The sequence below is a fragment of the Urocampus carinirostris genome, chromosome 1 (genome assembly GCF_059441175.1).
Source record: "Urocampus carinirostris isolate Australia breed hairy pipefish chromosome 1, RoL_Ucar_1.0, whole genome shotgun sequence".
Lineage (NCBI taxonomy): Eukaryota > Metazoa > Chordata > Actinopteri > Syngnathiformes > Syngnathidae > Urocampus > Urocampus carinirostris.
In genome coordinates this window covers 45,414,270-45,438,271 of record NC_142349.1, presented here as the reverse complement: position 1 = coordinate 45,438,271, position 24,002 = coordinate 45,414,270, and the positions used below count along the sequence as shown (strand labels likewise).

Here is a 24,002-nt window from a genome sequence, read left to right as displayed (position 1 = left end):
GATCATTTAAAAGCTCATCACCCAAAATTCAAGCACTTTTCAATCTTTGAAAACACAAAATTAAAATTCAAGCACTTTCAAGGTTTTCAAGCATCTGGTTGAACCCTCTTGCCATAATTCTTCTAAGCACTACGTTATGAATATTTTTGACTATTAATCCTGGCAGTCTTTTATTTTCTCTTTAAATACTTTATTACATGCTTATCTTGGAGTGGCATGTCTAATCTCATTGAATACAGTGTTTCACTATATGGTTATCAATAAAAATCGTTCAATTATATCATAAATGTTAAAAATTGTGAAATAACATATAAGGGCAGCAGAGTTGATTGGTAGTTAGCGCAGAGCCAAACGGTGCAAAGATCCAGGGTTCAATCCCAGCTACTGGCATCCCTGTGCAGAGTTTGCATGTTCTCTCCTCGTGCCTGGGTCGGTTTTCAAATTGGTGTGACTGACCAAGTGAATTGTCTGACACTGTGTGCCCTGCAACTGGCTGGCAACCAGTTCAGGGTGTCCCCTGCCCACTGCCCGAAGCCAGCTGGGATGGGCTCCAGCACCCCTGCGACCCTACTGAGGATAAGCAGTGCAGAAAGTGCATGGATGATAGAATATAGTGTACATACTATGAGCCAATTAAAAAAAAACACACAATTTTTAAGAAACAGTAGTATAGTTTAAATTATTTATTTTCGATTGGCTGATAACAATTTCATGGTGTACCCCATTTGCTGCCCAAACACATCTGGGATAGGATGAAGCCACCACCAAGAACCCGTGTATGTCTCCCTTCCCGACACTTGTAAGGTTAAATGGTACAGAAAAGGAGTGTGGTGGTGGGCCAAACCAATTCAAAAATTGGGAGGGGGGAATTCTGACAGATGGTAAAACTCACCTCATCTGTTGCGCTGAATTTGGCCAAATAGCTGATTAGAGACTTAATGCACGAGTAAGGTTAGATGGTGCAAGTGACAGATATATGTTCAAAATTCGCCCAAACTAGACCTTGACAGAAAACAAAAGAAGAAAAAACCCATAGAAGAATATATTTTCCAAACACTGTATATTGGAGTATAACTACAGCCTTCAAATGTCAAATCAACACAAGTCACTTAGATTAATGCTGCAACAACAATTAAAATTGATATTTAAAAGCATTGGCAACTAATTCCATCAGCAATTCGTTGTTGCACAATTTATGAGCCACTAAGCACCTTAGCACAGGAGGTAGAGCGCTCGTCTTGGGAACAAGAGGTCACAAGTTCGAATCCCGGCCCCTCATTGTTATACAGTAATCCCTCGGTTATCACGGTTAATGGGGACCGAGACCACCCGCGAAAACTGAAAATCCGCGAAGTAGCGGCGCCCCTTCAAAAATGCTTAAAAAAAACGTATACAGGTATACAGTGTAGACCCGCGAAGCTCTGAAGCCGCAAAAGTGGAACCGCAAACTAGCGAGGTTCCACTGTATGTCGAAGTGTCCTTGGGCAAGACACTGAATCCCTAATGTCCCCGATAGCAGGTAGTTGCCTTGCATGGCTGCCGCTGCTATCGGTTAGTTAGTAAGTGTGTAAAAGTGAAAAGTGTGAAGCACATTGTAAAGCGCTTTGGGAGGTTTTCTTTGACTTGAAATGCGCTATATAAATGCAGACCATTTAAATCAATGCAAATAAGTGTATCAAATTTCATTGTGAAGTTGGGGATTGTACCCCATTTTTATTAAAAAAAGTATCTTACTTTTTGGCATCAAACTACGCACCCTACCTTTAGCTCAACACAAGGGGGAAATTCTTAAGCATGTATCGTTTGCACATTGGGAATGTTTATCATATTGTATTCATCAACAACAACCAAAAAATCGTTAACAATATTTTGAAAATCGGGTCTACGTTTTTGATATTCCCATTGTGGATAAAGAGAAATTGCTACTCATAAAATGAAATGTATTGCTCTTTCTTCCTTTTTGTTCAGTATGATTAGTCCGAATGTATTATGATCTTTGGATACAGTAATAAGAAAAAGAGTATCTTGCATATTTGCAGGTATATAGCATACATTCAATGCTGGAGTAACTAATCAGGATGAACGGTAGATTTTTGCGAGTTCGAGTTTGGGCGGGTTTTGAAAATGCCTTTACACTAAACCTAGCTAGAGACACTCACAAAAGCCTAAAGTACAACTGTAGGAATTTTTCCGAGAATCGTTTCAGCCGTTTTGGAGCCTATAAGTCACGTACAGGCACACACAATCTACAGATTCATTGATTATTAAGATAAAAATGAGTTGCAACCTTAATTTGGATTCTGTTCACACGGTCACTGGTTTCAGACACCTTCTGGAAACGAGGAAGAATCTATGTGCAGTGGTGAAGCGATAAGGTCACAGGGGCGGAACTTGAGCCTTGGCACAGGATCGGACGTAACTGTTGGGAAAGAAACCCCGTTGGTTGCGCAGGACGCCCTCGTCCCAGCCGTCATTGTGGCGATGGGTCACGTAGACGATATCGCCCTCCACCATGGACAGGTCGCCAGGTTTGGCTGCCTCATAACTGTACAGCGCCACCACTGGACACATGCGGAGTAATGCCACTTAACACTATTAAGAGTCAAAACAAACACCATTTACTGAATTAATGATGACCTCGGAGTTAGTAGAGCCCGACGCAAAAATCAGGTCAGGTCGGTCCTAAAATGTCACTCATTACGTTTAGGTTCAGGCCCGGCTGAGCTTCTCTCTCGCAGGGTTTTTCTTATCCATCCTTCATTGTTTTTTTTGTTTTTTTTTTTCTTTGTTGAAGTTCTAGAGATGTATCCCCATAAGCTTGTCAGCACACATCAACTCTGGCAGCAGTGCTCTGCGAGGGGGAAGAGTTGGCCAAAATCACCCCTCCTCCTCCCGAGTCCTCACATATAAAATATGAAATTTTGCGATGGCTTCCGGCTCAGTTCCTCAAATCAAGTGAATTGGTCGTGTTTTAATAGCCGTGGGCCTGGGTTGGGTCGGGCTGGATTTTTTTTAAGGCCTGATCTTACGTCCTTCTTGGAGTATTTGTAAGCTTGGTTATTTAGCTAATTTTATGGAAGGAATGCTTTTTCATTAATATGAAAGAAAGATCTGTTTAATCTTTTTACTGAGATGAGTGACAAATGCGTTACAGTATTCTGTTTTAGCTTTGCAGGTAAATGGGACTTGTCTTGACTCTGAACTGCATTCAAACAGGTTGACGGGTATGATTTGCTCGATAATATATACTGTCGTCCAGACGTCTAAATAGTTTCGAGATTTAAATAGTATGCCTACCGGAAGTAACACGTAATCCAAGAAATGATACATGCACCCAGTGGTATATTTTGAAGTCGTAATTGTTATAGTTGCTCAGTGAGTAGGTCTTCATTTCACATCTATTTATTTAGATATTCATGTGTTTATTCATTTATGCATTTGCAAAGCAACCACTTGATTGAATTATTGATTTGTTTATTTATGTAACTCTTTTGTCACGGTTGCCCAGTGCCCTCACTTGGCCCCGCCTGTTTGGCGCCAGCTGCGGCTCGTTGCCCGATTGGCTTCCCTCCTGTTTAAGCTCAGTGCACTCACTCACCCCTTGTCAGTCCGTCAACGAACCTCTGCAACCGCAAGACGTGTGTTTTGACTCTCCAGTGTCTGGTATCGATCCCGTCTGTCTCAACCTGTCTGATATCTTGCTACAGTCTCCGGGATCTGGAATCGATTCCGTCTGTCTCATCCTGTCTGATATCTTGCGCCAGTCTCCAGTATCCGGTATCAATCCTGTCTGTCCCGTCCTGTCCGATATTGATCCCGTCTGTCCGGTATCAGCTCGTGTATCTGGTATCGATCCCGTCTGTCCGGTATCTGGTATTGATCCTGTCCGTCCCGTCCTTTCCGGTATCTGGTATCGATCTCGTCGCCCTCTGGCTTCCTCTGTTTCCACGCCCGACTTCTGTCTTACTTCTTCCACCCACCGATCGCCGAATCACTGGCGTTTGTTATTACGCGCATGACTGCCCCACTCCAGTAAAATAAAGCTTGTATGAAACGTTACGCATCTGGGTCCTCCTCCTGTTCAGGTTCTGACATTATTTTAAATAATTTATTTTATTTCTTAAAGAATCATTTCATGTCTTTATCCATCTAGTAATTTTGTCATCTAATAACATAAATGATTTGAATATAGACACAAAAATATACAAAACCAAGTCATTTACCGGAGAAGTGGCCTTTGAGTCTCTAACAAGTCACAAAAGCAAATAACATAACATTATCATTACATAGTTTGTTTTTCAAGACAACTATGAAAGCCACTAGTGATTCAATTCGGATTTTGCAATGTGATTATGGACAAAACAGGCATACTCTACATTTCGGAAGGAGGCAGTTTTTTCCTAGTGATTTAAGGTCTAGTGTCTGCCACTACCGGTACTTGCCAAGATCCAGCTCATCTTTGAAGAGCAGGATGATGAATTACACTAGAAAAACAACAGCGACCAGATGAAAAAGGTACTGTATCGGAGTCAGATCAGGAGGTTTTCCGGCTACTGGTACCCATGGAAACCAGTACTATCGGTTTTATGTGGTGGAGGAAACCCTTACCCTAAAAAAACGACCTGGAGAGGAATGGATCCAGTCATGCTGAACCTACCCAAGTCACACCATAAAAAGACAACCCTGGCGGTTAAGGGATCCGTGAACCATGAAGAGACGAGTTAGCAAATAAGACACAATTTGGACACTGTTTTTTTTAAACCAAAAACAGTAGTAGTGGTAGTAGCAGTAATAGTAGTAGTAGAACATGTACTGCAGTACCTTTGTCCAGGTAATATCTAGGGACATCACTGAGCTCATCAGCTGCTGCAACCTCATCAGACGGGGTAGGTGGCGGTGGCGGGAGAGCCGGCAACTCCAAATCTAACAAAGGGAATGTGAGTAACATTTTGACGCAGCATATACAAGCACAGAGGGCCGAACTCTGTTCAATTTTCAGCCCAACCCACCAACAGTGTATGTAGATAACTTCCTAAACCAGGGATGTCCAAACTTTTGAGAAAGCGGGCCAGATTTGGTAGGTTAAAAATGTGCAAGGGCCTGCTATTCAGCCTGGCGTTCTTCGAACAGTCTTTAATAAATTCACCCTCTGTCAAAGTTTTGCAGTGCTTGGCGATCGGCGTCACGAACTCGTTGCTCAACTTTGTGGCGTTTTCATTTGACTCGCGGGGTCTCGTGAAAAAAACGCTGCTGTGCCGTTAAAACAGCTTCAGTTGCTTTATCTTTTCACAGCGTTCCTTTCAAGTTAGCTTTTTGTCGTCACATATCGCATCTGGCAGTGTCTCTTGATATCATGTTCTTTGAAAACAGGCGCAGTTTCTTGGCAACTTAGAGAGTTACAGATGTTTTAGATTTGGGTGAAAAAAATATTCAGATTTCCACTTGTCCTGGAACGTCGGCCCTCAAAGATACTGTTCCTTTTTTTTTAATACAGTTGCCATGTCGAAAATAGGGTGGGCTAAAATTCTTACAGAAAGCCAAATATGTTTCATTCTGCGGTGAATATTAATGGCGGGCCACATATTATTGACTTTATGACAGAGGCTGCAGGTCATTAAGTATCTGATCAGACTTTGGACATGCCGGTCCTAAATTACCACCTTACAATGCTGGAAAAGAGTCTCACATTTTCAATTTGTTTAGTCTAATTTGTAACACGCAGAAATATAAACTTTTGTGCAAAGCGCATTTAGCAACCCAGGATTTTCCTGAAGTGTCTGCAATGTACCACTTTAATGGGGAAAGGAGAGACACACTCACGATTTATTCAAAGGTATACTATGTAATAGCACTGAATTGTGCAGTACTACTGAAAACGATAACAGTAATCCCTCCCTGTATCGCAGTTCACCTTTCACGGTTTCTCTACCCTGCGGATTTTCATCGTGCATTGTGTTCTGCATTTTGATCGTCTAAACAGTCGCCCTGCCCCTTTTCTGCCTGCGTCTGCCTGTGTGTTAATAACGTTGCGGTCCAAATTGTTTGCGTACGTCAAACAGCTTGACAAACCTACATTACCTACGCACAAATCTTTTTCAATTTCTAGTTTCTCTAAAGCCGCCACGTCAACGAAACACTATGGACAACAAAAGCACAAAAAGCAGGGGATAGATAGATAGACAGATAGACGCTTTCTATCACTGAAATAATTGAATTATGGCACTCTTGAGCTTCCATAAGTAAAATCAGTTCTACACCACATTTTTGTTTTCCAATGACATCCACATGATGGTGAAAAAATATCATCGATTACTACACTACAAAACTCAGGGAAGAATACAAACTACGGAAACAGTAAGAGACCAAATTGCCCAATTTTTCCTCCCATTTTTTTGCCAAGCCTTTCAAAAGGTTTTTAGTTTTCAGGGCACCTGTCGCTTCGACAAGTCGGTGTACGTATTTTCTTCTTCCTTCTTTATTTATAATGTGACCAATTATAAGCAATTTTAGCGGATCGGCTTCAATATGAGAATCAACGGTAAATTGTAACTAGATTGTTACTTTCGGAGTAACGTTCTACTTTTGTATGTCGGTAATCCGGGGGTTTTCCAATGACTTTATGAATGAAGTAACTAGTAGCTGTAGCTACTTACCTTTTTCAGTAACGTGCCCAACAGTGCTCGTAACTCACATTTTGAACACAAACACCCAGAAGACAACTGACTTTTGAGTGCAGTTTGAAACTTTCTTACCAAGATGCTGCAGATGAGCCGGCAAGCTCTGCCCACGCGAGTAAGAAGAGGAAGTGGATGAAGGCGCAAGAGGGGCCCGCGGGGGGGGATAAGGCGGAGGTGGCGGGATGAGCACTGGCGGACGTACAGAAAAGCAGGCGGGCCAAAGCGTCAATGCCTAAGCTTTTAGCGCAGACTTCCCTCGCCTGTCGGCAGCTTACGTGATTGGACAGCCGGCAGAAAGAGGGAGCGGCTTTGGCGGCGGCGGCGAGAGGCGGGCCCCGAGCAGGCCCTCAGCGACACGGAGCGGGCGGGGAGCGGCTGCCCGGCCCCTTCACCGGCTGCGACAACGCCAATAAGAGGAGGAACAGAAAGGTTGCAGTGGCAGAAAGATGGAATCGTGCAAAATGATGAAAATGCATCTTCAAGTACAGTGGCTCCTCTGTATACGAGATTATTATCGAGCATGTATCTTCTAGAACTTTGCGTATCTTTTCCTCATAATAAATAACTAAAAACTATTTTGTCACGATTGCTGATTGCTGCCCCTTTTACGCCAACAGCCCTGAGCACTGATTGGTTCCCTGACCCTTTTTAAACCCCCGGCTTCCAAGAGGAAACTGTCAGACCGCCCTGCAAACCTACGCTTTTGCTAGGCAAGCTCCGTACCCTCCGAAAATCTCCTGCCCCGTTTTCTCCTGCTTGTTACTTGTTGCCGACCTGTTTCTGCCCTGATCTTCCGTTCCGGCCATCGACTTGTTTTGCCCTGTTTCCTGCCTGATACTTGTTGCCGACCTTTTTTCTGGACTCGTTACCGCCCTTGCTCCCCTGTCCCGGCTATCGACCAGCTATCCTGCCGCCCTCTACTATCCTAGTCCCGAGGTGCCACTTTCGCGTTCCTGCCATCAGCTACCCGTGTCCGCCGATCATCGTATCGTGGAAGCAAGCACTACTTTCTTTCTCAATAAAACTGAGTAAAACGAATGCTATTGGGTCCTGTCTCGGTTTCTGGCTTGTGACACAATACCTTCGATAACAACGTAGTAAAAACCGATTGCGACGAGATGAGACACGGCACTCCATGGTAAAGTTAATTCTAAATAGCTTAGGACAGGGGTCGGGAACTTATGGCTCAGGAGCCATACATTATATGGCCCCTTTCATGAGTTTATATGCCTCATCGACAATATGGACTCTTTGCAATTTTTTTCCATGTTGTTCCAGATTTGAATGAGCGAAGGCCATTGCAGTGGACGCGGAAATCGACGCTGAAACACAAGACGGTACTGTCCAGTATATATAGAGCCAGGGTTGGGTAGGGTTACTTTAACCTGATTACTTTGAATTACTTTTGGATTACTCCAATACCAAATATGCTAATAAAAGACAAACTAAAATATGAATAAAATGATGAGTCACAACACGTGGTAAGCTTTCTCTCCTGACTTTGATCTCTTTGATCTCCGGCAAAACTAACATAAAATGCGACAGAAACAAAATGAAAATAAATCCAAACAGCTTGCCAACATCATTTTTGCTATTCCATGCATTCCGTTACTCCCCAAGCCTGCACAAAATGTTGTAGTTTTATTCATATTTAGTTTATTTTGTCTTTTATTAGCATATTTGGTATTGGTGTAATCCAAAAGTAATTGAAAGTAATCCAGTTAAAGTAACCCTACCCAACCCTGTATAGAGCATATTTTTAACTACATTTTACAGTGAGGGATTCACGCCAACAGGTTCCATTTTGGCCGCAGGTTTCTAAGAAATCCTCCATTTGGAAGCTCTTTAAACAATCCGTGTTCGCTGTTGAGACACCTTGTGACGAAAATCCACAAGACAAACTTTAAATCCATCAAAATGCCAGAAGAGCACACAGAGAAATTTGATTGAGTGAGTGGTAAGGATGTGTAGAGCTATGCAAAGAGCACAAGCAGCCCCTCCTGTCTCTTGCCCTGCACCGTCTGCGGTGAAAGTAAATACGATGGCATCCTCGTTTGCAGAATGATGTGACGTTTCTACAAAATAACTGCTTGCACCTTGTTTATAAACCATTATTTAGGAAAAAATGAAGGTCAAATGGAGCCTTAAAGATTTTGATTAATTGCGAGAGGGAGACTAATTTAAAGTGGTATATTTGTGAATATTTGGGACACAGGCTCTGGCATTATTCTTATTTCGTGCATTTCATCAAATCATCAGATGTCTCACAGTGAATTAAAATGTGCTGAAGAATTAGCATTGGTCTGGAGAGTGGGTTTAGCGGTTTTGTTGAATTCTGGCTCAAAATATAAGGTGTGGCTCTTAAACTGTCTTAGCTACCCACCTCTGCAGGGGAGGAGAGTCCGCCTATCCCATGTGCCAATGTGAGACCCAATGGTCTTCCCTGGTTCAAGCTGAATAATGTATGCAAGAGTGCTTTTAGATAGTGAGACGCCAAGCAACAAGGTCACAGCAACCTTGCGGATCAGTTCAACTTTTCTATCTAATATCTGAGAGACCTAATATTTCTGGTTGAAAGACATCTTGTATCTCGAATTTTTCATATTTCGTATAGCTAGTACAGGGGTGGCGAACAAGTTTGACACAAAGAAACAAACTTTTTAACTGTGAAAGTCAAAGAGCCACACCACGCACTGACCTGCCATGACGGACAGGCACACACAAACACATACAATTAAAAACATATTATTTCCCATAACACACTCCTCTCCTTACAATACAGTATTGTTCTTGTGTTGATTTCAAGGAAAGTGTCCACCCTCGATACACACAAAAAAAACCTAAACATGAAACAAGGTAAAGAGCCACAGTATATAGAAAATATGATAAGGCAAAGAGGCGCATTCTCATTGGCCAAGAGCCGCATGCGGCTCTAGAGCCACGTGTCCGCCCCCCCTGAGCTAGTATGTAGAGGGGCCGCTATAAAAATGACCCTTACTATCAAGAACCTAAATAGTTCCTCCACTGACAATCTCTTGTAGCTATTAGCTAGGAATGAATGAATATGTCTGCGTGTCATACCGTCGACTTCCTGGGTTGCAGGAGGAGGGGCCGGAAGCTCCGGGTCATCATTGGACGAAAGCAGAAGAAAGTTGTGGTCGGGATCTGGGGGCGGGGGAGATGGCGGGGGTAGGCTGCTCTCTTCAAGTACTGCGGGAAGGTGATGACTTATGAGTGTCTTCATCAACATCAATATTATTATCATTTCATCTTTGCGATTGGTGTCATTGACTCAAAATAAACTCGCATTTTATTTCACTAATATCTTATTTATCTCATTACTGTTTGTTTTAATTACTACAGTACTTGTGATTATTGCCATCATCATCATCATCATCAATGAGCTTTGCCGAAACCACATTGCCATGGTTACACTTTTCTCACCTGTCTCCAGACATGGAGGCGGGCTCAAAGGAAGAACCAGTGTGCTGGGGATAGTGTCTGTGAGAGGAAGAGATGGAGGTGGTGGAGCCGGAGGCATTGTACTTTCTGGCATAGGGGGCAGAGCCAAAGCTAACTCAGGCGGAGGAGCCATTGGTAATGCAACCTCTAGTGGAAGGGGCGGAGACATGAACATGGCAGAGTCTAACACAGGAGGTAGAGCCTTAGCCGTCTCTAGGGAATCAGGCGGAGGGGGAGGAGCCATTGGCATGGTAGAGTTGAGTGGAGGGGGCGGTTCCTCCCAAAAATCTGAGGAATCAGGCAGGGGGGGAGGAGCTATTGGCATGGTAGAGTCGGGTGGAGAGGGTGGCGCTACAGGCATCCCGGAATTCGGCGAAGGGGGAGAGGCGGCATCGAGAAGTGTGGCAATGACAACATCGCTTTCAGGTAGAGCTTGCCAGAAGGAAGGGACGGTGGGCGGAGCGACAGGTTTCCCAAATGATGAGCTTCAAAATAGTAGACCAATGAAATTGGGATTAATCAGGATTATGTGGTTTAACATTTCATTTAATTTACAATAGCCTAGAGGTAAGAGCTTAAACTCGAGCACTAACCCGACCAGAGCCTTAACAGAAATTCAGGTCGGGCCTTCAATGTCAATCACTACTTCGGATTCATGCCAGGCCAGGCTTCTTTCTTACTGATTTTTTATTTTTTTAAGATATGTTGTATATGTATGGCGCGCGTCCTTCAATATTCTTAGTTTATTGTCCTTTGTGGAGGATCGTTGGATTCCGTCATCCACACGCTTGGCGCATGTCCGTGATTGGTCTTAGTTTATTCTTCTTTGTGGAGAATCCCACACGGTGGATTCCGTCCCTCTTTTGTGCAACGCATTCTGCCTTCAAGTGCTTGGCTAGGCACGCCCCCATCCTCGGGCTGCATTGCGCGAAAAGGGGATGAAATCCATCGTATGCGTGGACCCTCCACAAAGAAAAATAAACTACGAACAATTACATGGGGATAATCTCTAAACACTCAGCAAGAGAGAAGCTCTCCTCACAGATAAAATATGAAAATTCAGGTATGCTTTGGACTCGGTCCCTCAAATCAAGTTCATTTGTTGGTCTCGGCTCGATCATGCTTCAATACCTGTGGTCCCAGGTTGGGTCGGGCTGGATTTTTTAGGCCTGACCTTACCTCTACAATAAAATAATCATTTGCACATAAGAATAAAACATAATCCCCAACTGTTAATCAGAAAAGCGAAGTGAAAAAAATGGTTGATTGAATTTATGCAAAATTTACTGACAAGCAGTCTCAAAAGTCCAGCCCAACCCAAGGTCATGAAAGCCCGAATCAGCTCAAGCTCGACCAATTAACTTGATCGTAGGGACTGAGCCCAATGCAAACCCGAATCATTATATTTTGTTTCAGAGGACTCGTGAGGAGGAGGGATCCTTTACGTTGGCTCGGGCTTAGATCTTACCTCTAATTGGGAGTAAAGCGTTATCAAGGATCAAGGAACGAAATACAAAATGGTTATGGAGTGTCTCAGCTGTGTTAGTTTGCAACCTCTCAAGATTGCAAAAGCCAAGAAATATAAGGGTTCACTTTCAGAGTAACGTGCGACTTTGTGACGTCAGTAATCTGGGGCGTAATGCAATCTTTTGAAAATGGAGTACTAGTCCAGAGGTGTCAAACTCATTTTAACTCCAGGGCCACACAATAAAACAAACATTCTCTTGGGGGCGGACTAGTAGATTAGAGAGAAAGAAAAAAAGACAAAGAACTTCATGAAAGATAGGGAGAGAAAATGAGAGGTTGTGGGACAAAGAAAGAGAAAGAGAGAAAAGAGAGAGAGAGGGAAAATGTGAGAAACAAAGGAGATAAAAAGAGAAACAGAGAGAGAGATGGTGAAAGAAGGAGAGAGAAAGAAAGAACTCCAAGGAGAAAAGAGAAGGAGAGAAAGAGAGAAGGGGAGAAAGAGAGAATTGGAAAGCAAGAGAGAGAGAGAGAGAGAGAAAGAGAGAAAAGAGAGAGAAAAGGAAAAAGAAAAAAGAGAGAGCAAAATAATGTTAAAATACAGAGAGAGAAAGAATCAAAAGGGGAACAAAGAAAGAGAAAAAGAGAGACAAAGAGAGTGAAATATTGAGAGTGAGAAAAAAGGGAGGAAGCGAGAGAGAGGGACAAAGGGAGAGAAATACAAGTACAGTACAGCGTTTGTGAGAGGCTCCTGGCTTTAGCAGCATCAAGTGGACATATTTCAACCTGAAGCTCGTTTTTCTCTTGCGCTTCAGTTAGCGTTGTCTGGCGGGCCGGATTCAATCCCTCAGCGGGCCTGATCCGGCCCACGGGCCGCCTGTTTGACACCCCTGCACTAGTCACTATGACTCGTACTACTTTTTTCAGTAACATGCTCAACATAGCTGCCAAGTGAACCTTTTATTCGCACCAAACAGAAATGCATGAAGCTTGAGGTACCTGCTAGCAGAAGGTGCCATTGCACACTTGGGATCTTCTGCTGCAAATTTGCTGGACCTACAAACGGACGTAGGAACATCAACACCTTGACGCTCGGGTCCACGACAATTGTACAAAACAAAAACCTGACGGATGAACCCTGCTTTCGAATGCTTCCGGATTTCTCGCCCGCTTTCCAAGTCAGCTGTTGAGAGTTGGGGGGGCACAAGAGGGTACACGGGAAATAAAGGGAAAACAGAAGAAGAGTGGGAGGAGCATTGCAGCATCAATGGAGGCTCAGTCTCAGACAACAATCCACCACAACTAATTAAAAAGGAAGAAAAAAATCTTCCCACGGTCAACAAACAAGTGCGTTTGTGTGTGTGCCCATGAGAATGAGCATTTGAGTGTTTGTGCATGTGGGGGAACATATTGTATGTGTGATAGTGCATGCAAGATATTAAGGAAATGTAACAGAATTTGAATTCAGTGGTACCTCTTTTAACAATAGATATATCTGGGTTTGAGGACCGCACGTTTACCCAAAGGTACAGCACGATAATTTATGAACCTTGTGGACTTTTGCGACCCTTAATCTTGGCTCACATCCTCCTTTACGGATAGCAGATAGCTGTTGCGAGAATCAAACTGTATCCGCGTTTCAAACTCAACTGAGTTTGGGGGGCCGCTGAAGCTAGGGAGCTAGGATTTACACAAAAACAGAGCTGATGGAAAACATTCAGCTGTTTTATGGGGACTTATATACTGGACTGTCTCAGAAAATTAGAATATTGTGATAAAGTTCTTTATTTTCTGTAATGCAATTAAAAAAACAAAAATGTCATACATTCTGGATTCATTACACATCAACTGAACTATTTCAAGCCTTTTATTATTTTAATATTGCTGAATTTGGCTTACAGCTTAAGAAAACTCAAAAATCCTATCTCAAAATATTAGAATATCATGAAAAAGTATACAAGTAGGCTATTCAACTAATCACCTGAATCATCTAATTAACTCGAAACACCTTGCGAGGGTTTCCTGAGCCTTAAAAACACTCAGCTTTGTTCAGTAAACTAAATCACAAGTATGGGGAAGACTGCTGATCTGACTGCTGTCCAGAGGACCATCATTGATACCCTCCATCAGGAGGGTAAGACACAAAAAGAAATTTCTCAAAGAGCAGGCTTTTCACAGAGTGCAGTTTCAAAGCATATCAACAAAAAGTCTGTTGGAAGGGAAAAATGTGGCCGGAAACGCTGCACAACCAAGAGAGATGACCGCAGCCTTAACAAAATTGTGAAGAAGAGCCGCTTCCAGAATTTGAGGGAGCTTCAAAGACAGTGGGCTGAAGCTGGAGTCTAGGTATCAAAAGCCACAGTTCACAGACGTGTCCGGGAAATGGGCTACAATAGCCGTATTCCCATGGTCAAGCCACTTCTGAACTCAAGACAATGGAAGAAGCGTCTGACTTGGGCTATGGAGAAGAAGCACTGGACAGTTGCAGAGTGGTCCAAAGTCCTCTTTTCAGACGAAAGCAAGTTTTGCATTTCATTTGGAAGTCAAGGCGCCAGAGTCTGGAGAAAGGCTGGAGAAGAGCAAAATCCAAGTTGCTTGAAATCCAGTGTGAAGTTACCACAGTCAGCAATGGTTTGGGGAGCCATGTAAGCTGCTGGTGTTGGTCCACTGTGTTTCATCAAGTCCAGAGTAAATGCAACTGTGTACCAAGAGATTTTAGAGCACTACATGCTTCCATCTGCTGAAAAGCTCTATGGAGATGAGGATTTCATTTTCCAGCATGATCTGGCACCTGCCCATAGTGCCAAAACCACCAGTAACTGGTGCACTGACCATGGCATCACTGTCCTTGATTGGCCTGCTAATTCCCCTGACCTGAACCCCATCGAGAATTTGTGGGGTATAGTTAAGAAGAAGATGAAAGACACCAGACCTACAAATGCAAATGAGCTGAAGGCCGCTATCGAAGCATCCTGGGCATCGATTACACCTCAGCAATGCCACAGGCTGATTGCCTCCATGCCACGCCGGATTGATGCAGTAATCCGTGCAAAAGGATTCCCAACCAAGTACTGAGTGCATCAATGGACATTTTCAAATGTTTGATTTAGTTTTGCTGTTATAAAATTATTTTTTTACTTGGTCTGAGGAAGTATTCTAATATTTTGAGATAGGATTTTTGAGTTTTTTTCAGCTGTAAGCCAAAATCAGCAATATTCAAATAATAAAAGGCTTGAAATAGTTCAGTTGATGTGTAATGAATCCAGAATGTATGACATTTTTGTTTTTTTAATTGCATTACAGAAAATAAAGAACTTTATCACAATATTCTAATTTTCTGAGACAGTCCAGTATATGTCCACTAGATGTCTCTGTAACATGTAGCACAACCAAAAACGAGACCAAGGAACTCTACAAACTGACTGAAATTGAGCAAAATGCACGTTCTTATCCCAGTACAACCCACATGAATTTAAAATGAAAAAAAGAGGCAAAAAGGAAAACGGGAATATAAAGAGTATGGGAAAATAGAGCAATAATTGGAAAATAAATGCATTTTTCTCTTTTTTTTATTTCTCTTTTTCCATGACTATAAGTGGTACTTCTTTTTTTGTCTTTTTCTTTTTGCTTAATCCTCTTCTTTTCAAAAGTTGTAAGGTGCGTTTTGGTCACTTTGAGCCTCCATATTTTGTGTTCTTGTTGTACTTTTAGCACTCGTTTTCAGTGGTACGACAGAACACAGTGACATCCAGCGTGAAAACAATACACACTGTCCCTTCAACTTTCATGTAAAGACGGGTGCTTCAAACTATCATCCTGGAAGACGTGAGTTTGAGACCCCTGATCGACAGGGAAAAGCAAACACCTCACGAACCGACAACTGAACAAAAAATAAGACCTAGTTCTTAAAGTGAGCAATTGTTAAACTTAAATGAGGTTCAGCGGCCTCTGGACTTATACTTTGACCAGGAACGGGATCGTGAGCGAGAACGCGACGGGGAGCGGCCTCACAAGAGAATTTCAATGCACATGTTTGTTTGTTTTTAAACAAAAATCTACCTCAAATCTACCTAGGGACTGCTCATGATTGTTCACCGCCATAGGCTCGGGCCAGTTTGCACATGCAACTCCCGCCATCAGGCACCTGATTCTAGACCCTTAGTTACACCTGCTGTATTCCACAGTAGGTTCGCTTTGATCGCATCTCTTTAATCGCATTTTATAGCGTCTCCTTTTTGTGATCTTAGCCATGAGTTTCAAAAAGGGAAACTGGAAGGTGTCTGAGAAAAAAAGGAGAACGATGACAATTAAAAGGAAGCAAGAAATGATAGAAAAGCGTAAGCGTCGGGTTGATGTGAAGTTGAAAGTTTCAATCCCCACTAGGAGGCACTCCTTTAAGGACATTTCTGTAACAATTCTCCTTGGATACGTTTTTAAAGACCTGTTTAAAAGTGATGGCGTTGTGAGTCCTGCTAAAAGTGATGGATGAAAACTGCGAGAGGCAAAAAATTGTGCTTTAAAAAATGTAGTGTGTTGACTTTAATTTTAACTGAACAATAAATCTTTACGTATCATTAAAAGTCGTGTGCTTTCACTCCTCCCGCAATCCCCCCCTCCCCAAACACGACCCCCTTCTTCTCCTGCACTTCATGTCAAGAACCGGAACAGGATCAGGACCCAATCGCGTGACGTTTCTCACACAAGCCTTTTATTTTACGGGAAATGGGGAGTCATGCAAGTTAGGCAGCAGTCTAGCGTGGAATGATAGGAAGCCAGAGGCCGACGAGATCGATAACAATTGCCCGAGCAGATATCGGACAGATGGGGTCAATACCGGACAGGATTGATATCAAAACTGGATATCGAAAATAAACAGGACAAACTAGACGGGAACAAAACTGGAAACCGATATCAAACAACGGGACAGACAGGAATGATATCAAAACAGGATATCGAAATCAAGCAGGACAAACTAGACAAGAACGCAACTGGAAACCGATATTATCTATTTATCTACCTACCTTGGTCATATCCCTCAAGAGGGCTGACCGACAGCAAGACAAACACATACAATAACAAAGAAAAGAAAAGGGAAAAAAATAGCAAAAAAAAGCACACAAAAGTTTTTGGACCATGGCCAAGCCAATTGCCCAAACAAGTTAGGCACCTCGGCACCTAAGTTGGTCATGCTATCGTCCCTCCAGATGAAACGGGACACCAGAAAGCGGCCATGTCACTCGGGTCAGGGTGACACAACACACTCTTTTGTTAAAGTGCTTTGGGAAGTCATTGACTTGAAAAGCGCTATATAAATGCAGATCATTTCATTTCATTCAACAGCAGGGCCCGACAGCTTTCACTGGTTTACCCCTGCTGCATCATACGGGTGCCCAGCCCATCCTTAAGAACGCGTCCACAATCCCACTATCCTTTCACAACACCTCTCCACTCCTTTCTATCACCAACAAGAGCTCTAGCTTCCATTATAATTAGACCTCTTTCCTGCAGTGCACTCATAACACCGATATTAAACAGGACAAAATAAAAGGGAACTACCAACAGGAAACAGGACTGATTCAAAACCCACGACTTGCGTGGCAGAGGTTCGTTGTCGGACTGACAAAGGAAGAGTGAGACAACTGAGTTTAAATACACGGAAAGATAATTTGTCAACAAGCCGCAGCTGGCGCCAATTGGGCGCTATGGCAACCGTGACACTTCAGTAACATTCGTTAAGGCAATTCAGAATAAACTTGCATTTTATTTCACTAATATCTTATCTCATTACTGTATTTTTTAATTATTACTTGAATGTGTTTTTAGTGATCAGGAATATGTGTTTTATCACTCTTTAAGTTTTGCTTTGATCGTTTTTGGACGTCAAGAACAGGTCAATTATTTTTTGATAATTTTATATAGGGAAAACGTGCTCATTGCACAAGTAATTTGAGTTACGAGCATGATCCTGGAACAAAGCAATCTCATATGTAGAGGTACCACTGTGCAAATGTGCTCGCGTGCGTGTGCGAAAGAGAACAAGGAAGTGGCTTTCTGTGGTAGCGGCCACTTCCTGTTAACACAGACGCTGACTCGCGGTTGTCGTGCGAAACAAAAGATGAGTGACAGCCGACCAAAGATGGCTTCATACCTCGATGCCGTGTCCGACGCGGTCCAATTGTTGATAGTTAATGGGTCGGCGGGTGTAGATGGGGCGCGGCTGCGGTGGCGTTGCGGGAGTGGAAATCTTAGGCCCGCGGGGGACCCGTCGTACTGCTGTGAAGAGGCCAATTTCTCTGCGAGAAACTTTTTCACGGTGCATCTCCACATTCTTGAGTGCAAAAACACATCCAGTCAGACATTGACATCAGTTATTTTTGTGATTGTTTTTGCCTTGAGCTCAAGTATGTAATAGTGTGAACAAGAAACAGTGCCCCAGAGCACAGCGTAGCAGCAAGTTGACAGACAAACATGGCGGCGGCATTAGGTAGAGATTCCACTATATAAAAGAAATCTAAATTTCTCGACTTATTTGTTTAGAAAATAGCATTGGTATGATAATTTAGGTATTTTGCCTAGTATTCAAACCAAGGTTTTTTATCCCAAGGAAACTTTTTGTAGCAATAAGAGTGACTAGGTATTACACGCTGTCTCTTTAAACTCGTGGCCCACTCCATCATTTTATGAGGCCCGCAAGACAATGCTGAGAGAAGCGCAAGAGAAAATGTGTCACAATGACCGGCAGTTTTAAATATCTCCACCGGATGTCGCAATAGCCAGGCACCACTCGCAAAGCACCAGTTGTAGATGTATTATCATCTGAATACCATTAATCAACCAGATAACATTGAGGAAAACACATCCTATGTTATTTTAAGTTACGAACACACTGTTCAACGCAATACGGAAAATACAAAATTAAAAAAGAACACCAGTTTCCATATTCAGGTAAACTTTTGCATAAAAATAAAAATAAAAAGCAGAAAGCCTTTTAAATTGTCAAAGCAGTCATTTAAATTGGTCCTTTTAAATGTTTTTTTTGGTCACTTTCTGGGCTGCATGAGTTTCCCTGGATTAAATAAATTGTAGTGGGAAAAAAATCAATTGTTTTGCTTTGAAAAAAAAAAATTAAGAGGGGAAAAAAGGTCGTTTTATAATTAATTCTTACATCCCTGAATCATAACTTAATTGTGAGCCTCGGAAACAGACACACAACCCTCCAGCTAAGGCACGCCTTTTATGAGATTAATTTATTAGTCCGGCCCCTGTAACAAATGTTTTTTCTACCATATGGCCCCCGTGCTAAAATAAGTTAGCCACCCCTTCCTTAAGGGGACACTGTGTAATATTTGACCACTAGATGTCGCTGTCTTGTGTTGTGGAAAAAAATATGAGTGCTACAAGGCACAAGGAAGATTTTAGACTACGGAGACACAAAGTGACAAAATAACAGCAGTTTTCTTCTCATTTTAATTATTTAATAATTTCAGCTCTCTTTAGGTGAGCTTCATTTTATGTAAAATAAATACAAATTTCTTGACCTACAAGTATTTTTTTAAAATAGTTCATATATTTGTGACATTATTCAAATCAATATTTTTTTTCCTTGAATTAGGCTTTTTTGCCATTAGGAGGTCCTAAATATTACACAATGCTCCTCTAATCGTGACATTTAAATAAATAACGCCCACATGGCAAGATTAATTATCCCCAAAAATAAAAAAAAACTTGAATGCTCGAGAACTCAGGACTGACCTGCCCAATGAGGTTGATGGCTGACTCCATGTGGCGGAGCTGTTGGGTCTGCGCATCCAGTAGATTTAGCACGCTGGTGGCTAAGGTGTTAATCTGGTAGGCGATGCTGGCCAGTGATTGGGCAGTCAGCATCTTGGTCTCCTCTAAAGCTTTGGACGAGTCTTTCCCTGACTGCATAGCCGATGGGTCACATAAGCGCAAACTTAATACGGTATTAGATTTTAACTGAGCCTCAGTGCTAACGTTAATATATTTACGCTTTGACAAACGAGCTGATTTTGTTCCTTAGTTTATATAAATAATGCATCTGTTCATGTCATGATTACTGATGTGTTTCACCTGTGCCCGCTTATTTGGCACCAACCGCCGCGGTTTCTGATTAGCTCCCTGTCACTATTTGAACCCAGTCCTGTCAATACCCTCATGTCAGTCCGTCTGCGAACCTCAGTGTAGACTAGGCAAGCCTTTTTCGACCTTGACTCCCACCTGTCCCGTTTTTGCTCCCGTCTGTCTCCGGCTACGACCCGTTTTGATCCTGACCACGTCTGCTCTCCCGTCCCGACTTACAACCCGTTTTTGATCCCGACCACGTCTGCTCTCCCGTCCCGGCTTACGACCCGTTTCTGACCCCGACCACGTTTTCGCTCTTCTGTCCCGGCTATTGACCTGTTTTTCCGTTCTTGACACCGCCATCGCTCGCTACGGAAGATCCACTTTCGTGTTCGGATCACAATCCGAGTACGAGAGCGACTTGCTTCCCGCGCCTAGCGAACACCGGATCGGGGGCGCAGCCCTTCCTCTTTCCTTAAATAAAACTGTGAGAAATATAACGCAATTGGGTCCTGTTTCCGTTCTGGTCCTGACAATTCTGGCTCCTACAAAAAAACTCCAAAGCTCAAATTTGTTATGCCTTATTTCATTCTTGTCATCCATACAAAATACAAAAAATGGCTACCAAGATTGCGTAGAGAGGTATGTGCTGCCACCACTTAGCGGGCCTGAAAGGAATTTGTTCTATATTATAAAAGAAAGAAAATTGAATGCTAGCAATGACTCGGACGTGGTCAAATGTGTATCGTACTTTGAAAATAGTCTTTTATATTGATTTGAATATCTTTCTTCCATACCACACAGCGACCTGACTGACTGTAGACTTTGTATTGTAACTGTTTCTAAGGATATTGATGATATTTAAACACCTAGAGCGAGTCGCCTATACAGAAATACACTATGTCCGCGTGTATTTGAGCACGGCACTGTTATGTAGAAGATGAGCGTAACCAGCCCAATTTGCTTGAGCACCCTAAATCCAACCCAAGCACCACCAAAAAGACGAGCATTTTAAAAACTCTATTCCTTAATTAAGGACAGAATATGCTTAAAGATGATGGAAAAACACTCGATACAACTTTTTAAAAAGTAAAAAAAAAAAAAAATGTGAACCAGCGTCGGAAATACTCCACTGCCTTGAAATGGTTCAGTCCATTTGATTCCTAGCACCGGTCTCGCCCCCCTGCTCGCTCCTCTTTCGCCCGACTAGTGTCACTTGCGGGAGAGCGGCAGAGTCTGTGGAGGCTTCGGTGTATTACGGTAAGAGTATATTACACCGTGGTTACTATTTTACCACCCAATAGCATGACTTGGTTATCATCAACAGACATTAGACCTAACTTTAGCTGCATTGAATCAAATGTAATAATGATCAGCCTAGCTTGGATGTTGCGTGCGTGGTCATCAACCCAGCACCAGCATTGACATTTGCAGTTTTTCTGTAAAAATGCACCATGGTCAGGTGTGAGTCTATTACCTACAGTAACTATGAAGAAATCCACAAAACTTCATCCTAGTTTATTCTTATATGATTGTCAGCGTGGCGGCACGGCAGCTGAGTGGTTAGCGCGTACCTGGCACAGTTTTGAGGTCATGAGTTCAAATCCAGCTATGAGCCTTGTTGTGGGGCGTTTGTATGGTCTCCCCATGCTTGTGTGAGTTTCCTACGGGCATTCCGCTCTCCTCCCACATTCCAAAAACATGCATGTCAGGTTAAATGGCTGGTCCAAATTGTCCCTAGGTGTAAATGAGTGAGTGAATGGTTGTCTGTCTCTGTGTACCCTGGGACTAGCTGGCAACCAGTTCAGGGTGTCTCCTGCCCACTGCCCGAAGATAGCTGTGATGGGCTCCAGCACCCTCACGACTTTACTGAGGCTAATGGATGGATGGATGGGTTGTCAGCGCTAACAAAGAGAAAGAAGGGTAAAAAGGTAGGTGAGGGAACCTGGAGCACCGAAGAACAAAGGTAACATTCTCACAGAGAAGCAAGATATGAATGTGGGCTGAAGTTTAAAACATCCCACACAGAATAAAATTAAAGATGTGTGTATTTTCTCCTGATCAGTTATCACATTTTCAAGGCTTCTTCTTCATATGTGTATGTACAATATTAGAAAAAAATAAGTCAAAAATGATGGCGTTGTAGTTGTTTTTCTGGACCACACACTGACATTGTGTTCTTGTCCACCAAGGCAAAAGTGGTGCACCTTATTGAGCTCACAGCGCCATCAGAAGGGGAAACCGAGACCGCCTTCGAGTACAAAAAAAATCCAAGGAGCTGGCTGCCGAGAAACTGGATGGAAGGCGACAATCTACCTGGTGGAGCTCGGCTGCCGAGGCTACATGGGCCAGTCAGCCACATGCTCCTTGAAGGATGCATGAGTGTCAGGAGGGAAATTGAAGAGGGCGATAAAAAAAACTGGCAGAGGAAGCTGAGAAGAGCAGCTTTTGGCTTTGGTTGAGAAGGAAGGACAGGAGCTGGCAAAAGAACACCTAAACCCTGAAAACAGACGGGCGGGGTGGACATTTATCAGCTGCAGGGAGACGTCACTGCTACGCCATCAGAAGACGTTCTAGTGAATAAAGAAGCGAAACATCAAGGATTGGCGGTGTGTAGCTGACAACCCTAGCTGAGCCATGGGCACTGACGGAGGTGCGAGAGGCAGCATTGCCAAGCAGGGAATACCAACCTGTACTTTAACTGCTAACCAAAAGTGTAATGTGATGTTCACAAATGGGATATGACACTCCTGAACACTGTTGAATGATCCTAAATTACTCCGAAGTGAAATATTTTTATACCAACCAGACAGCACCCTCAAAATTCTGAACCTAAAATCGCTCATGGTGTAAAACTTCTAATAAAAGTTGTAAAGATGTTACTTTCCTGGACGTAGTTTTGGCAGCAGTAGTCTGCAACATTCATGAAGTTGTTGTAGTTCTCCATTAGGAGTTGGCTGGATTTGGGAGCCTCTTCAAGTATCTTCATCACTTCGTCTTTCAGCTCATCCGCCTTCATTTTGCCCAACTTTTTAGTTGTTGTCTGGTCAACGAGCGAGCAAACAATCGCACACAAAAATGGATTGTTTTGACAAAAAATAAAGACTGTTGAGACATGAGGTACCTGCTCGATGTGCTGAGATCTCTTCTGCGGAGTGACAGCGGCGGCACTTGTGACGAGCACGCGCACTACTTCCTCTTTGCCAAAACGCGCGCGCCCATGAAAATGGTGAAAGATCTTTAAGAAAATACACCTCAACTGTGCCGCCTGGTGGCACGCATAGATTGAAAAAATCAAATCTCATGTATTATTTTCTCCTGTAAATCGTTTTTATCACTACAAGATGCACTCACTTTCAAATGTATGCACGGATTTTTAGTTGGGGTGTATATAAGAGTTGAGATATATGAGTTGGTTGTAAGTAATGCACAGGGTTGGGTAGGGTTACTTTAACTTGATTACTTTCAATTACTTTTGGATTACTTCAATACCAAATATGCTAATAAAAGACAAAAGAAACTAAATATGAATAAAATGATGACTCACAACACGTGGTAAGCTTTCTCTCCTGGCTTTGATCTCTTTGATCTCCGGCAAAACATAAAATGCGACAGAAACAAAATGAAAATAAATCCAAACAGCTTGCCAACATCATTTTTGCCGTTCCATGTATTCCGTTACTCCCCAAGCCTGCACAAAATTTAATAATTGTATTCATATTTAGTTAATTTTGTCTTTTATTAGCATATTTGGTATTGGAGTAATCCAAAAGTAATTGAAAGTAATCAAGTTAAAGTAACCCTACCCGACCCTGGTAATGCAGTAAGGTGCAGCCAGGAGAGGCAAGCGAGGCTGTAAATATAAAACCATAATACCTTAAATGGTTCAGATTGAATCGTTTCTTGTACATGATTCAATTGTTTGTTTGTTTGTACATGATTCAAATTGAATCGTTTCTCCGGCGCCGTCACGAATGGCAGCCACTCCAGCAGCTCCCGTGTTATTTTTCGATTGTTCTCAGTTATTTTCGATTGTTCTCAGCTTAGGGATGCTGCTGGAAAAGTGAATTTCCCTTCGGGGATGAATAAAGTATCTATCTATCTATCTATCTATTTGCTCCGCGATTAAGTTCTTTTGCATTTAACCTGACAATTTTGGGATTTCCTTTTCAAAATAATTGAATTTTCTATTATAAACATTAAATAATTAAAATTAGAATGTAGCGTGTTGCTGTGCTGAGTGTGTGCAGATATAGAGTGAGGCACACAATTCTCTTGTATGATATCAGTTGGGCCAGCACAGTGGTTGACGCGTGT

The 24,002-nt window shown here is 42.6% G+C and overlaps 1 protein-coding gene across 4 annotated transcripts; it reads right to left on the bottom strand.

Moving 5' to 3' along the window:
- Positions 1-670: 670 nt before the first annotated feature.
- abi3a (ABI family, member 3a) lies at positions 671-22,525 on the bottom strand. Of its 4 annotated transcripts, none has more exons than XM_088341729.1 (10): positions 19,356-20,960; positions 17,752-17,931; positions 12,728-12,786; positions 12,603-12,659; positions 10,122-10,624; positions 9,759-9,887; positions 6,953-7,072; positions 6,753-6,866; positions 4,822-4,923; positions 671-2,561 (listed from the first exon to the last, which is right to left on the bottom strand). In XM_088341729.1, the coding sequence occupies exons 1-10, from the start codon at positions 19,530-19,532 to the stop codon at positions 2,377-2,379; spliced, it is 1,626 nt and encodes a 541-aa protein (XP_088197855.1). In that variant the 5' UTR covers positions 19,533-20,960; the 3' UTR covers positions 671-2,376. The 4 variants fall into 4 exon arrangements, 3 of the variants coding, with proteins under 3 accessions (XP_088197855.1, XP_088197877.1, XP_088197864.1); XM_088341738.1 differs by having other exon boundaries at positions 2,390-2,592; positions 19,356-22,525; XR_015851103.1 differs by lacking the exon at positions 671-2,561 and adding an exon at positions 2,574-2,592 and having other exon boundaries at positions 6,654-6,866; positions 19,356-22,525.
- Positions 22,526-24,002: the final 1,477 nt, after the last annotated feature.

Coding starts and splice junctions, on each gene's coding strand:
- abi3a (XM_088341729.1), bottom strand. CDS start 19,532: ATGCAGTCAGGGAAAGACTCGTCCAAAGCTTTAGAGGAGACCAAGATG. Junction 12,787..17,751: donor GCGTCGGACACGGCATCGAG/GTATGAAGCCAT, acceptor AACTCTCAACAG/CTGACTTGGAAAGCGGGCGA. Junction 2,562..4,821: donor TAGATATTACCTGGACAAAG/GTACTGCAGTAC, acceptor GCATGTGTCCAG/TGGTGGCGCTGTACAGTTAT.